This window comes from Octopus bimaculoides, chromosome 7 (assembly GCF_046866305.1).
Source record: "Octopus bimaculoides isolate indiv1 chromosome 7, ASM4686630v1, whole genome shotgun sequence".
Lineage (NCBI taxonomy): Eukaryota > Metazoa > Mollusca > Cephalopoda > Octopoda > Octopodidae > Octopus > Octopus bimaculoides.
Window position 1 is genome coordinate 74,734,491 of NC_142934.1, and position 12,864 is coordinate 74,747,354.

A 12,864-nucleotide genomic window follows, 5' to 3' on the forward strand; every position below is an offset into this window, starting at 1 on the left:
GTGAAGGGTAAAGATCTCCTTCAATCATGAATGACCATCGGATTGCACCTAGAAAGTTACCATCTGAGGCACAAGTCTGGGCAAGGTTGTTTATGGAAGACCAGCAGATGCCCATGCATACCAGCCTCCCCTCTCCATGCTACCGATGTTATCCAAGAGAAAGGCAAAGGCCAATACAGCTTGGCACCAATGATGTTGTAACTCATTTCTACAGCTGAGCGGACTGGAGCAACATGAAATAAAGTGTCTTGCTCAAGAACACAACACACAACCCAGTCCAGGAATCAAACTCACTACCTCATGATTGTGAGCCCAATGCACTAACCATATGCCTTCACTGGTGTCCAAGGTAAAGTGTCACCAGCTTCTTTTACTTCTCCACCAGAATTCAGCAAATCAGACTCCTCTTTCTCAAATGATATTTGGTATTTTAGGTAGCTTATTGTGTAATCTTTCATTGGTGGGGGTGTTCTTTTCAGGGTACATTCAAAATAGCACAAAACATATGCAAGAGCCATTGAGCATAGCTTCAAGTCTTCTTTTTAGTGGCCAATTGGAAAAACCATAAAGTAACACGGATTCATCTACCACAAGGAAGAAGTTCTTTTTCAGATTCTCTAAGAACTAAGGCTTATGTCCATATTATGCTAAGACATTGAAGTGTTATTCAAGCTTTGCTGATATGTAGCTTAACATCAGTCTATAGACCCAAAGAATCACTAAGTGAAAATGATTTGGAATGTCAAATTCACTTCTGTGAGAAAATGTAGGGGCTTTTTAGTTATGATGCACATCCCATTGATTACGTGATTTGCTCAGATAAGGCAATACTTTATGCAGAGGGATTCAATCAATCAACATGACTATGCATTTTATGCTGCATATAACTGTCATAAAACTGGTAACAAAAGATGTGTTCTGATTTGAACTCAGAAGCTGGAATAAATAATCTACTACCAGTACACGGCTTGAAATTTTGGACAAGTGGAATAGCCGATTACATTGAGCCCAGCGTTCAACTGGTACTTATTTCGTTGACCCCATAAGGATGAAAGGCAGAGTTGACCTCGAGAGAATTTGAACTCAGAATCTAAAGACGGGAGATATGCCATTGAGCATTTTGCCCTGCATGCTAAAACTTCTGGCAGCTCATGACTCTTAACAAACACTGATGTATTTAGTTGATAAAAAGAAAAAGCCCAAGTATGGCTGCGTGGTAAGATGTTTACTTCCCAACCTCATGACCCCAGGTTCAGTCCCACTGTGTAGCACCTAGGACAAGTATCTACTATAGCCCCAGATCAATCAGAGCCTTGTGAGTTGATTTGGTAGAGCAAAGCTTAAAGAAGCCCATCATGTGTGTGTGTGTGTGTGTGTGTGTGTGAGTGCGGGTGCCACATGAAAAGCACTTAATCCACATTGTAAGTTGGTCAGCATTAGGAAGGCCATCCAGCTACAAAAGCCATGACAAAACAGACAGTGAAGCCAGTACTTGTCAAATCATCCAGCCTATACCAGCACATACCATGGAAAACGGATGTTATATGATGATGATATATATAAATCATTACACATATACATATATATATATACATACATATATATATACATATATATATACATATATACATATATATATATATACATATATATATATACATATATATATATACATATATATATATATATATATATATATATATATATATATATATATATATATATATGTGTGTGTGTATGTCTACACTCTCAGAGTGGTTGGCGTTAGGAAGGGCATCCAGCTGTAGAAACTCTGCCAAATTAGATTGGAGCCTGGTGTAGCCATCCGGTTGCACCAGTCCTCAGTTAAATCGTCCAACCCATGCTAGCATGGAAAGCGGACGTTAAACGATGATGATGATGATGATGATATATATTTACTCTTTTACTTGTTTCAGTCATTTGACTGCAGCCATGCTGGAGCACCGCCTTTAGTCGAGCAAATTGACCCCAGGACTTATTCTTTCTAAGCCTAGTACTTATTCTATCAGTCTCTTTTGCCGAACCGCTAAGTTACGGGGATGTAAACACACCAGCATCGGTTGTCAAGCGATGTTGGGGGGACAAACACAGACACATAAACACACATATACATATATACGACAGGCTTCTTTCAGTTTCCATCTACCAAATCCACTCACAAGGCTTTGGTCGGCCCGAGGCTATAGTAGAAGACACTTGCCCAAGGTGCCATGCAGTGGGACTGAACCCGGAATCATGTGGTTGGTAAGCAAGCTACTTACCACACAGCTACTCCTGCGCCTATATATATATATATATATATATATGTTTGTGTGAATGTGTGTATGTTTGTGTCTCCTTGTCTGGACATCACGTAAAATGGTTGTCACTGTCATAAAAGCAATGCCATTCATTTCTAATATTTTGCAGGAACATATCTGGCCATGGGAAAATATTACCTTACATGGAAACAGGTGAGGGTTGGTGACAGGAAAGGCACACAGCTGTGGAAAAATCCACCTGAATAAACTCCATCTGACCCAAGCAAGCAGGGAAAAGTGGACATTATAATGATGATGACGATGGCTACAATGATGATGGTGGTGGTGGTGGTGATGACGATGATGATGATGCTGATGACGACAACAACAATGCTGGTGGTGGCGGTGATGATGATGATGATGAAGAATAATATTTGTACAAAAGCCTTCTACTTTACTTTTGTTCATAGTTGTTATCATATGGCAAGACATTGAATAAAATATATTACTATAAGTCTAAAGTATTGCAACATATGAAACATCATTTTTAACAAAGAAATTTGTCACTGTAAATAGAAAAGCAATAAATTTTATTGAATTGAAATGAATAGCATGTTGGTTCATAGAGAAAAGTCTTAAAAATGTCTTAACAAGCCATTACAGTTCTTCAGACTAAAAGAAGCAAGAATAATAAAAAAATAATAATAACCTAACAGGAAACTTCTGGGTAAGAACTGGTGGTTTTAAGATAAGCTGATGGCTTTATTAAATAATAAATTAATTACACAATTAATTATATTGACACTGAAAATGCTGTTGATTGAAAAATACTGAGTGACACTTTTAAATGTTTGAGATCTTAGTGGGTCCAGAGGCATTTGAATAGTGTCAGAGTATCAGGATAAGGTCGATATGTTAGTTCTGGTAGGAATCTGCAGAAGAAAGAAAAGAAAAACAGTCAGATAGAATGATAGACAGACAGACAGACAGAATGACAAGTACAATAATGTTTGCTAAGTTAACAGTTATTGTCTGGCGACTTAAAGTATTGCTGGCTAGACACCGCCTTAGTCGAAGAAATTGACCCCAGAACTTTTTTTTTAAGCCTGGTACTTATTCTATCAGTCTCTCTTTGCTGAACTGCTAAGTTACTGGGATGTAAACAAGTGGTGTTGGTATGTACGTACGTACACACGTACATACATATATACATACATACAGTACTGTGCAAAAGTCTTCAGCCACTTTAAACTATTGTAAATTTTTACTAATTGCTAACTTATAAGTGGATGTTTCGCACTGCATTTCTTACAGATGAAACATTGGCTCTGTTGGAGTCATTTCCATACATAATCATTATATTTTGTAGCAGCGATTCTGAATGAGAGGGGAAGGTGCAAAACGGCCACCAAAAATGGCTGTGCAAAAGTTTTCGTCCATCTCACATAAACCAGTCAAAATACAGTGTTTTACAACAGAAAAATGTCTATAATGAAAGTTTATTACATAATGCTCATTTCAAGAAGTTACTGTACATTGTTAATATTTTGTGTGGCTTCTTTTAGCTTGAATAATTGCTTTAATGCGCATGGGAAGAGATGTGTACAGATCCTTCACCATCTTAACAGGGTTGAGATGCCATTCTCTGTGGTTGTGTTCCCACAACTCCTCTAGACTGCATGGATTCTTTTGACAAACTCTTCTCTTCAGTTCTGTCCACATTTGCTTGATGATATTTAAGTCAGGGCTCTGAGCTGGCCAGTCTTTCAAGACTATATCACGAAGCCACATTTCCATGGTCCCAATGAAACAACCATTCAACACTTACCTGTAAAGATGTTTGACAACTACAGTCTGCCTGGGCAATATAAGGTCCACACTCTAAATATAAATTATCACTTTGCTGCAATCATTGGTGGTGGTGGTGGTGGTGCAGGCAAATGAGGGCAGCCCTTGTCCAACAACTCCTTCAGTTTATCTAGCTTCTGGTCAATATTGACACACAGCCATTCTTGGACAGTGTCTTCATAAAACACCAACATCAAACTTTTCTGGATAGAAAACTTCAATTGTTGAAAACAGTCGTACAACCTGTGGACACAATTATTAAATTATCACAGATTATATTATTACACACACACCACTCTATATCTAAGAATCTCTTAAGATATATATATATATATATATATATATATATATATATATATATATATATATATATATATATATATATATATATATATATATATATATATATATATATATATATATATATATATATATATATATATATATATATATATATATATATATACACACATAGACACAGGAGTGGCTGTGTGGTAAGCAGCTCGCTTACCAACCACATGGTTCCGGGTTCATTCCCACTGCATGGCACCTTGGGCAAGTGTCTTCTACTATAGCCTCAGGCTGACCAAAGCCTTGTGAGTGGATTTGGTACACAGAAACTGAAAGAAGCCCGTCGTATATATATATATGCATAAGTATATGTTTGTTTGTCTGCGTTTGTTCCCCATTGTTGCTTGACAGCTGATGTTGGTGTATTTACATCCTCGTAAATTAGCGGTTCAGAAAAGGAGACCAATAGAATAAGTACTTGGCTTACAAAGAATAAGTCCTGGGGGCGATTTGTTTGGCTAAAAGGTGGTGCTCCAGCAAGGCCACAGTCAAATGATTTAAACAAATAAAAAAATAAAAGAATATATATAGACACATACATACATATGTGTGGGTATATTGCTTGTGTATGTGCTTGTATGCATTTATGTATGTGTGTATGTGTGTGTATGTGTGAGTGTGTGCATGTGAGAAGACATCCCTAAATTGGTGATGAAACAAGACAAAACAGTTGGGGTAGAAAATATTGATATACAAGGAGCAGATAAGAATTATATAAAAGAAGTAGGTATGAAAAGAAGTTATAAATACTCAGGTATGATAAAGTTAGATAAAAATATACAGAACTAACATGAAGGATATATTTACTTCAACATATTTCAGTAGGGGTAGAATTTAGGTCAGAGAAGACTAAGACTTGTCTTAAATACAATGTCATATCTCTTTAGTAGTATTGTGGAAAGGTCCTAAAATAGACTGACTGAAGGTCAGATTAATTTAGGGAGATTTGAAATATAATGGTCATATTTGGGACATGATATTCCAGATATGTTATTGGGAATATTTATTTCACATGTATGAAAGTGGAGCAGTGGGGAAGGTGTTAGGGGTTGTAAAGAATATATTTAGAGAATAAGAAACTCTAGTGTAGCATGGTATGTAAGAAATAATGTGGAACCACCATTGTAAATGGTAAAAGAATAGTTTAGTTTGAAGGGTGTACAATATCTGGAAAAATCTAGAGGTGACACAATGAGAATTTGGAAATATTGGTTTCCAATTTTGGCACAAGGCCAGCAATTTTAGAGGAAGGAGTAAGTCAATTACAATGACCCCAGTGTTCAACTGCTACTTATTTTACTGACCTTGAAAGAATGAAAGGCAAAGTCAACCATGGTGGAATTTGAACACAGAATGTAAAGATGGATGAAACGCTGCTAAGCATTTCACCCATCATACTAATGATGCTGCCTATTTTCTGTCTTAAGAACTTGGAAATATTAAGAGAATAACATATAGTCAAGATTTGAGAGATGAATGACAGTAGTGACGTCATTAACCCTTTAACATTCAGATTACCTTGTCAAAAATAATGCTTATTTATTCACTTTGTTTTGAATCAACCATCTTGTAGTTTTGAGATTTCAATGAAATGATTATCTATTCTTAGAATGAATACATAGGGTAGGTGTGAGAGGTTAGATCTGGCCAGTTTGAAAATAAAACAAGTAGTATATTTGGGCTGTTAATGCCTGGTTTAAATGCTAAAGGGTTACAAGCATGATCAGAGTTTAAGAGAAACAGATTCAAGGACAGAGAAGTACATCAAATAGAGGTAAAAACCATTGAATCTCTATTGCATAAAATGCGCGGAGAGCTAAGTGAAAGTGTTGCATATTTGGTAAGGGAATGTAACACACAAGGAAGACCTAAACTGAGGTACAAGAACACACTGAAAAGCAACCTCAAATGGAGCAGCATTAGTTCACATGAACTTGAAGCCCCTGCCACAGACAGATCAGTGTGGAGGTCCTTCACCTCAAGAACAGCAGCTGCCTTCAAAGAGAACTGGCAACAGTGCCTCACTGCTGCAAGAGAAAGAAGTCACAGAGCAGTGTCCATCTCAATCCAGTCAACAGACTATTGTTGTGATACCTGTGGTTGCCTGTGTCCTTCCAGCTTTAAACTGCTGAGTCATGTGCTCTCATTGCTGAGAAAACTGATTTTATCCTTGTCGGACACTGATGGACAATCAACAAACTCCAATGAATGTAATAAATTGACTGGCTAGGAACAAACAAACAGGGTGTATATTCTGGGTGTGGGTGAATGTTGTACACTCATCAAAGATTAAGTTAGGTTGAAGTTGTGTTCATCATCATCATCATTTTAAAATCCACTTTTCCATGCTTGTATGGATCAGATGGAATTTATTGACACAGATTTTTATGGCTAGATGCCCTTCCTGCTGCCAACCCTCACCTGTTTCCAGGCAAGGTAATATTTCCCCATGGCCAAACATGTTTACAACAAAAGACTGGAAATGAACATCACTTGTATAACAGTGATGCTTTTTCACGACAATGATGTCAAAACAAAAGTTTACACAAACACACACATATGTATATATGATAGGTTTCTTTTAGTTCCTATCTTCCAAATCCACTCACAAGGCTTTGATCATCCCAGGGCCATAGAAAAATACATTTGCACAAGGTACCATGCAGTGACTTAAAACAAATAAAAGCTAAAAGATACAATTACTAAATGTTACAGATGTTACTAGTAAGATATTTGAAATCTAATTAACAGGACATCTTAAGTCTAGATAACGAGATACATTATATATAGTTTATGAGACACTGCAGAACTTGTTCATGGGATGCACCAAAGAGAAAGAAAAGGATAAGAAATCTCTGAAAGAACTTACCTCAGTGCCTCATCAAGAAGCTGTTGTAGATGTGCAGGATTAAGAAATCCACGCTGTAAGTTATAGTCATTCATCCATGTCTGACGTCTGTAAGACAAAACAACACTATATCAAATATGTTAACGCTAACTTAACTATTGCTTTTCCCATGCAAATAGAGTCTCTGAGTAACCAACTTTATAGAGGTGCCCAAACTCATGTATTCCTCCCCTCAATACTTGTCAGCTCAACCACAACTGCTTCCTTCTTTCTTAACCCCCATGTAAAATACAGAAGCACCATCTTCCCTCCATTGGTTTGTTGACTTGTGAGCTACATGGTGACCTCAATAGTGCCGTAGCACAACTAAAAAACATCCAGTACACTTTGTAAGGTGGGTGGTATTAAGAAAGGCATCCAAACGTAGAAACCATGCCAAAACAGACACCAGAGTACAATGCAATCCTTGACTCAGTGGATCCTTGTCAAACTGTCCAAGCCATTCCAGCATGGAACATGAACATCAAATGATGATGATGATATCATGTCAGAGTTGACTCTGCTCTTTATTTCTCCGAATATAACCAGTAACAGAACCAGTAATATACGGAAATTAATTTAAATAAGTAAAAGGAAGTAGCTCATTCCCCTCCTCAGAACTTTCCAGGAAGTAATTACTCCCCCACCTCTGAACTTTCCAGAAAGTAATAAACCCCCATTCCTTGGAACTTTCCAGGAAGTAATTACCCCCTCCTCGGAACTATCCATGAAGTAATTACTCCTCCCTCTGCAGAACTTTCCAGGAAGTAATTCCTCCCCTCTCCCTCTCCTTGGAACTTTCGAGGAAGTATTTCATCACCTCCTCGGAACTTTCCAGGAAGTAGATCATCCACCTCTTCCCTTTCCTTGGAACCTTCCAGGAAGTAATTACCCCCTCGTCTGAACTTTCCAGGAAGTAGTTATTCCCCCTCCTCGGAACTTTCCAGGAAATAATTCGCCCCTTTCTCCTCGGAACTTTCCAGGAAGTTATTCCCCTCCACCTCTCCTTGGAACTTTCCAGAAAGTAATTACACCCCTCCCCGGAACTATCCAGGAAGTAATTACTCCTCCCTCTTTGGAACTTTTCAGGAAGTAATTCATCCCCTCCTCCCCTTCATTGGAACTTTCCGGGAAGTAATTACTCCCCCTCCTCGGAACTATCCAGGAAGTAATTACTCCTCCCTCTTCGGAACTTTCCAGGAAGTAATTTCTCCTCCCTCTTCGGAACTTTCCAGGAAGTAATTTCTCCCCTCTCCTTGGAACTTTCGAGGATGTATTTTATCGCCTCCTCGGAACTTTCCAGGAAGTAGCTCATCCTCGCCTTCCTTGGAACTTTCCAGGAAGTAATTACTCACACACCTCTGAACTCTCCAGGAAGTAATTACTCCCTTTCCTCGGAACTTCCCAGGAATTAATTCGCCCCTTCTACTCGGAACTTTCCAGGAAGTTATTCCTCCCCTTCCTTGGAACTTTCCAGGAATAATTAACCCCCTCCTCGGAACTTTCCAAGAAGTAATTCGCCCCACCATCGGAACTTTACAGGAAGTAATTCCCCCCTTCCTTGGAACTTCCCAGGAAGTAATTACCCCTACTCGGAACTTTCCAGGAAGCAATTACTCTTCCTCCTCGGATCTTTCCAGGAAGAATTCTTCCCCCTTGGAAGTATCCAGGAAGTATTTCATGCTTCTCCTCGGAACTTCCAGGAAGTAATCCATCCCCTTCTCGGAACTTTTCAGGAAGTAATAACTTCCCCTCCTCTGAACTTTCCAGAAAGTAATTCACCCTCCTTGGAACTTTCCAGGAAGTATTTCATCCCCTCCTCGGAACTTTCCAGGAAGTAATTATTCGCCACCTTCCCTGCCTTAGAACTTTCCAGGATGTAATTACTCCCCCTCGGATCTTTCCAGGAAGTAATTCCTTCCCCCTCCTCTCCTTCATTGGAACTTTCCAGGAAGTAATTACTCCCCTTCCTCGGAACTTTCCAGGAAATATTTCCTCCCACTCCTCGGAACTTTGCAGGATGTAATTCACCCCTCCTCGGAACTTTCCAGGAAGTTATTCCACCTACCCTTCCTTGGAACTTTCCCGGAAGTATTTCATCCCCCATCCTCAGAACTTTCCAGGAATGTTCTTTCTTCTTTTTTCCCGTGGGGAGAGGGGGTGGGTGGGTTTGGTGTATGTATGGGGAGGGTGGGTCTGAGTGGTCTTGAGTGGGATGGAGTTGGTCAGCAAAATTCTTTACTTTTTCCAAATGTTCGTCCATTCTATTTACTGCCTTAACAAGCTCCTCCTCTTCTGAGGACAGCTCATACTCGCTAAGGTCTGAATACATCTTTTTCTACTGGTATAACACTCACTGACAAACTGCTGCCAAACAGCGCCAAAAACTCCTCCCAACTCGTCAAAAATCAACACAGCAAATAGACCGACACATAACCACTCCTGTGTCTATATATACATATATATTTTTTTTTTTCCTAGAATTAAATTAAATAGATAACGATGAATGATGAACAAAATGAATAATAATAAAAATAATAATGATTACAAATTTTGGCACAAGGTCAGCAATTTTGGGGGAGAGCTAACTTGAAAACATTGACCCCCATTGCTCAACTGGTACTTATTTTATCTACCCTGAGGGCATAGTGGAATTTGAACTCAGAATGTGAAGATGAACAAAATGCCACTAAGCATTTTGGCCGGCATGCTTATGATTCTGCCAGCTTACCGCCTTAATAATAATAATAATAATAATAATAATAATAATAATAATAATAATAATAATAATAATGATAATCCTTTCTACTGAAGGTATAAAGCCTGAAATTTGGTGTGGGAGGACTAATCGATTACATTGACCCCAGTGTTTTACTGGTATTTAATTCATTGACCCTGAAAGGATGAAATGGTGTAATTTGAACTTCAAACATAAAGACGGGTGAAATACCGCTAAACATTTTGCTCGGCGTGCTATTGATTCTGCCAGCCTGCTGCCTTTTTAAAATCATGATAATAATAATAATAATAATAATAATAATAATGATGATGATGATGATGATGATGATGATTTCAAATTTTGGCACAAGGCCAGCAAGTTCATGGGAAGTGGGTAAGTCAATTACATCGACCCCAGTGTTTAACTGGTACTTATTTTATCGACTTCAAAAGGATAACAAGTAAAGTCGACCTCGGTGGAATTTGAACTCAGAATGTAAAAGATGGATGAGATGTTACTGAACATTTTGCCTGGCATGCTAATGATTCTGTCAGCTCTCCGCCTTAATAATAATAATAATAATAATAATAATAATAATAATTATAATAATAATTATAATAATAATAATGATGATAGTGATGATTTCAAATTTTTGCACAAGGTCAATAATTTTGGGGGAGGGAGTAAGTTGATTACATTGACCCCCCAGTTCTCAACTGGTACTTATTTCATCAACCCCAAAAGGTTGAAAGGTAAAGTTGACCTCAGGGGAATTTGAATTCAGAATGTAGTAATGGGTGAAATACCACTAAGCATTCCATCCAGCATGCTAGCAATTCTTATTTCTTTATTGAAAGGGCTAAACATAGAGGGGACAGACAAAAGGATTAAGTCGATTATATCAACCCCAGTACTTAATTTATCGACCCCGAAAGGATGAAAGGCAAAGTCGACCTTGGCAGAATTTGAACTCAGAATGTAATGGCAGACGAAATACCACTAAGCATTTCTCCCGGCGTGCTAACGTTTCTGCCAGCTCACTGCCTTTACTTAATATAAATAATCCTTTCTACTATAGGCATAAGGCCTGGAATATGTAGGGAGGGGCATAGTTGATTACATCGACCCCAGTACCTGACTGGTACTTAATTTATCAACTGCGAAAGGATGAAAGGCAAAGTCGACCTCGGTGGAATTTGAACTTAGAATGTAGTGTCGGATGAAATACTGCTAAGCACTTCCTACAGTGTGCCAATGATTCTGCCAGCTCACCACTTGAAATATACATAATAACACATCAAATGTATATATATAAATACATATAAATACATGTGGAGGCGCAATGGCCCAGTGGTTAGGGCAGCGGACTCGTGGTCGTAGGATCGCAGTTTCGATTCCCAGACCAGGCGTTGAGTGTTTATTTAGCGAAAACACCTAAAGCGCCACGAGGCTCCGGCAGGGGATGGTGGCGAACCCTGCTGTACTCTTTCACCACAACTTTCTCTCACCCTTACTTCCTGTTTCTGTTGTGCCTGTAATTCAAAGGGTCAGCCTTGTCACACTGTGTCATGCTGAATCTCCCAGAGAACTACGTTAAGGGTGTCTGTGGAGTGCTCAGCCACTTGCACATTAATTTCACGAGCAGGCTGTTCCGTTGATCGGATCAACTGGAACCCTCGACGTCGTAAGCGAAGGAGTGCCACCATAAATACATATGTGTGTGTGTGAGGGAGAGAGAGAGAGAGAGTGTTCTGTACACTTTCTTAACAATATCAGTGACGGCTGACAGAAAAACAGTAAATCTAGAAACATCTGAGGAAGTTCAAAAACGAACTTATAATTTCTTTCACATTAGCCTCTTCTCCTCCTCCCCCTCCTCCTTCTTCTTCCACAGAAATGTGGGTTTCTGTGCTGATTCTGAAGAATAAACTCATATACCTTGAGTAGAAGCACTGTGACTTTGTGGTATTGGAGCACATTCTTTTATTCATCTATCGGTTTCAATTGGTGGACAATGGTCATTCTCGTATTGCCTTGAAGGAATCTTATATTAATATTATCTTTTATCATTTGTTTCAGTTATTAGACAGTGGCCATGCTGGGGTACTACCTTGATGGGCTTAGCTGAACAAATCGATCCTAGTACTTACTTTCTAAGTCTGGTATTGTCTTTCTATCAGTCTCCTTTGCTGAACTGCCAAGTTTTGGGGATGTAAACAAACTAACACACATTTGTCATGTGTTGGCAGAGGACACACACACACATGCACACATGATGGGCTTCTTTCAGTTTCTGTCTACCAAATCCACTCACAAGGCTTTGGTCGGCATGGTGGTATAGTAGTAAACACTTGCCCAAGGTACTTTCTATGCAGTAGGACTGAACTGGGAACCATGTGGTTGAAAAGCAAACTTCTTACCACACAGTCACTCTTGCGCCCATATTAATATCATATCAATAATATGCATTGTCTTGTACTGATTGTTTATATCAAATCTCATCAAGAGATGGCGGCGAAATCAGCTTGGGTACGAAGGGACATAACTGTGGCAGAGCACAATTACACAATTTTTTTTTTTTTTTTTGACGTTTAGTTTTTGATCCCACACCAATATACTGAGCAAACGTCTTACCTGTCGCTATGTATATATTCGTTGTAGTCAAGTTCGAATCGCAAGAAGTCTAGCATTTGTAGATAGATGTCACTCCCAGGAAATTTACACTTTGGAAATATACTGGAGAGAAGTAGAGAGAGAAAAAAACATTATAATTTAATCAAGAGATAACTGAATTACAT

General features: G+C 38.7%; 1 protein-coding gene across 2 annotated transcripts in view; it reads right to left on the reverse strand.

Moving 5' to 3' along the window:
* Window positions 1-2,820: 2,820 nt before the first annotated feature.
* LOC106882370 (hexosaminidase D) overlaps window positions 2,821-12,864 on the reverse strand; it is a 37,036-nt gene continuing 26,992 nt past the window's right edge. Inside the window, exons 13-16 of one of the 2 annotated variants that reach the window (XM_089355516.1) lie at window positions 12,701-12,802; window positions 7,330-7,416; window positions 4,090-4,352; window positions 2,821-3,193 (exon numbers count right to left, since the gene is read on the reverse strand). In XM_089355516.1, the coding sequence (XP_089211642.1) occupies window positions 4,157-4,352; window positions 7,330-7,416; window positions 12,701-12,802 (385 nt within the window). In that variant the 3' untranslated portion in view covers window positions 2,821-3,193; window positions 4,090-4,156. The remainder of the gene's footprint in view (window positions 3,194-4,089; window positions 4,353-7,329; window positions 7,417-12,700; window positions 12,803-12,864) is intronic. The other variant, XM_014933023.3, reaches the window with a different exon arrangement.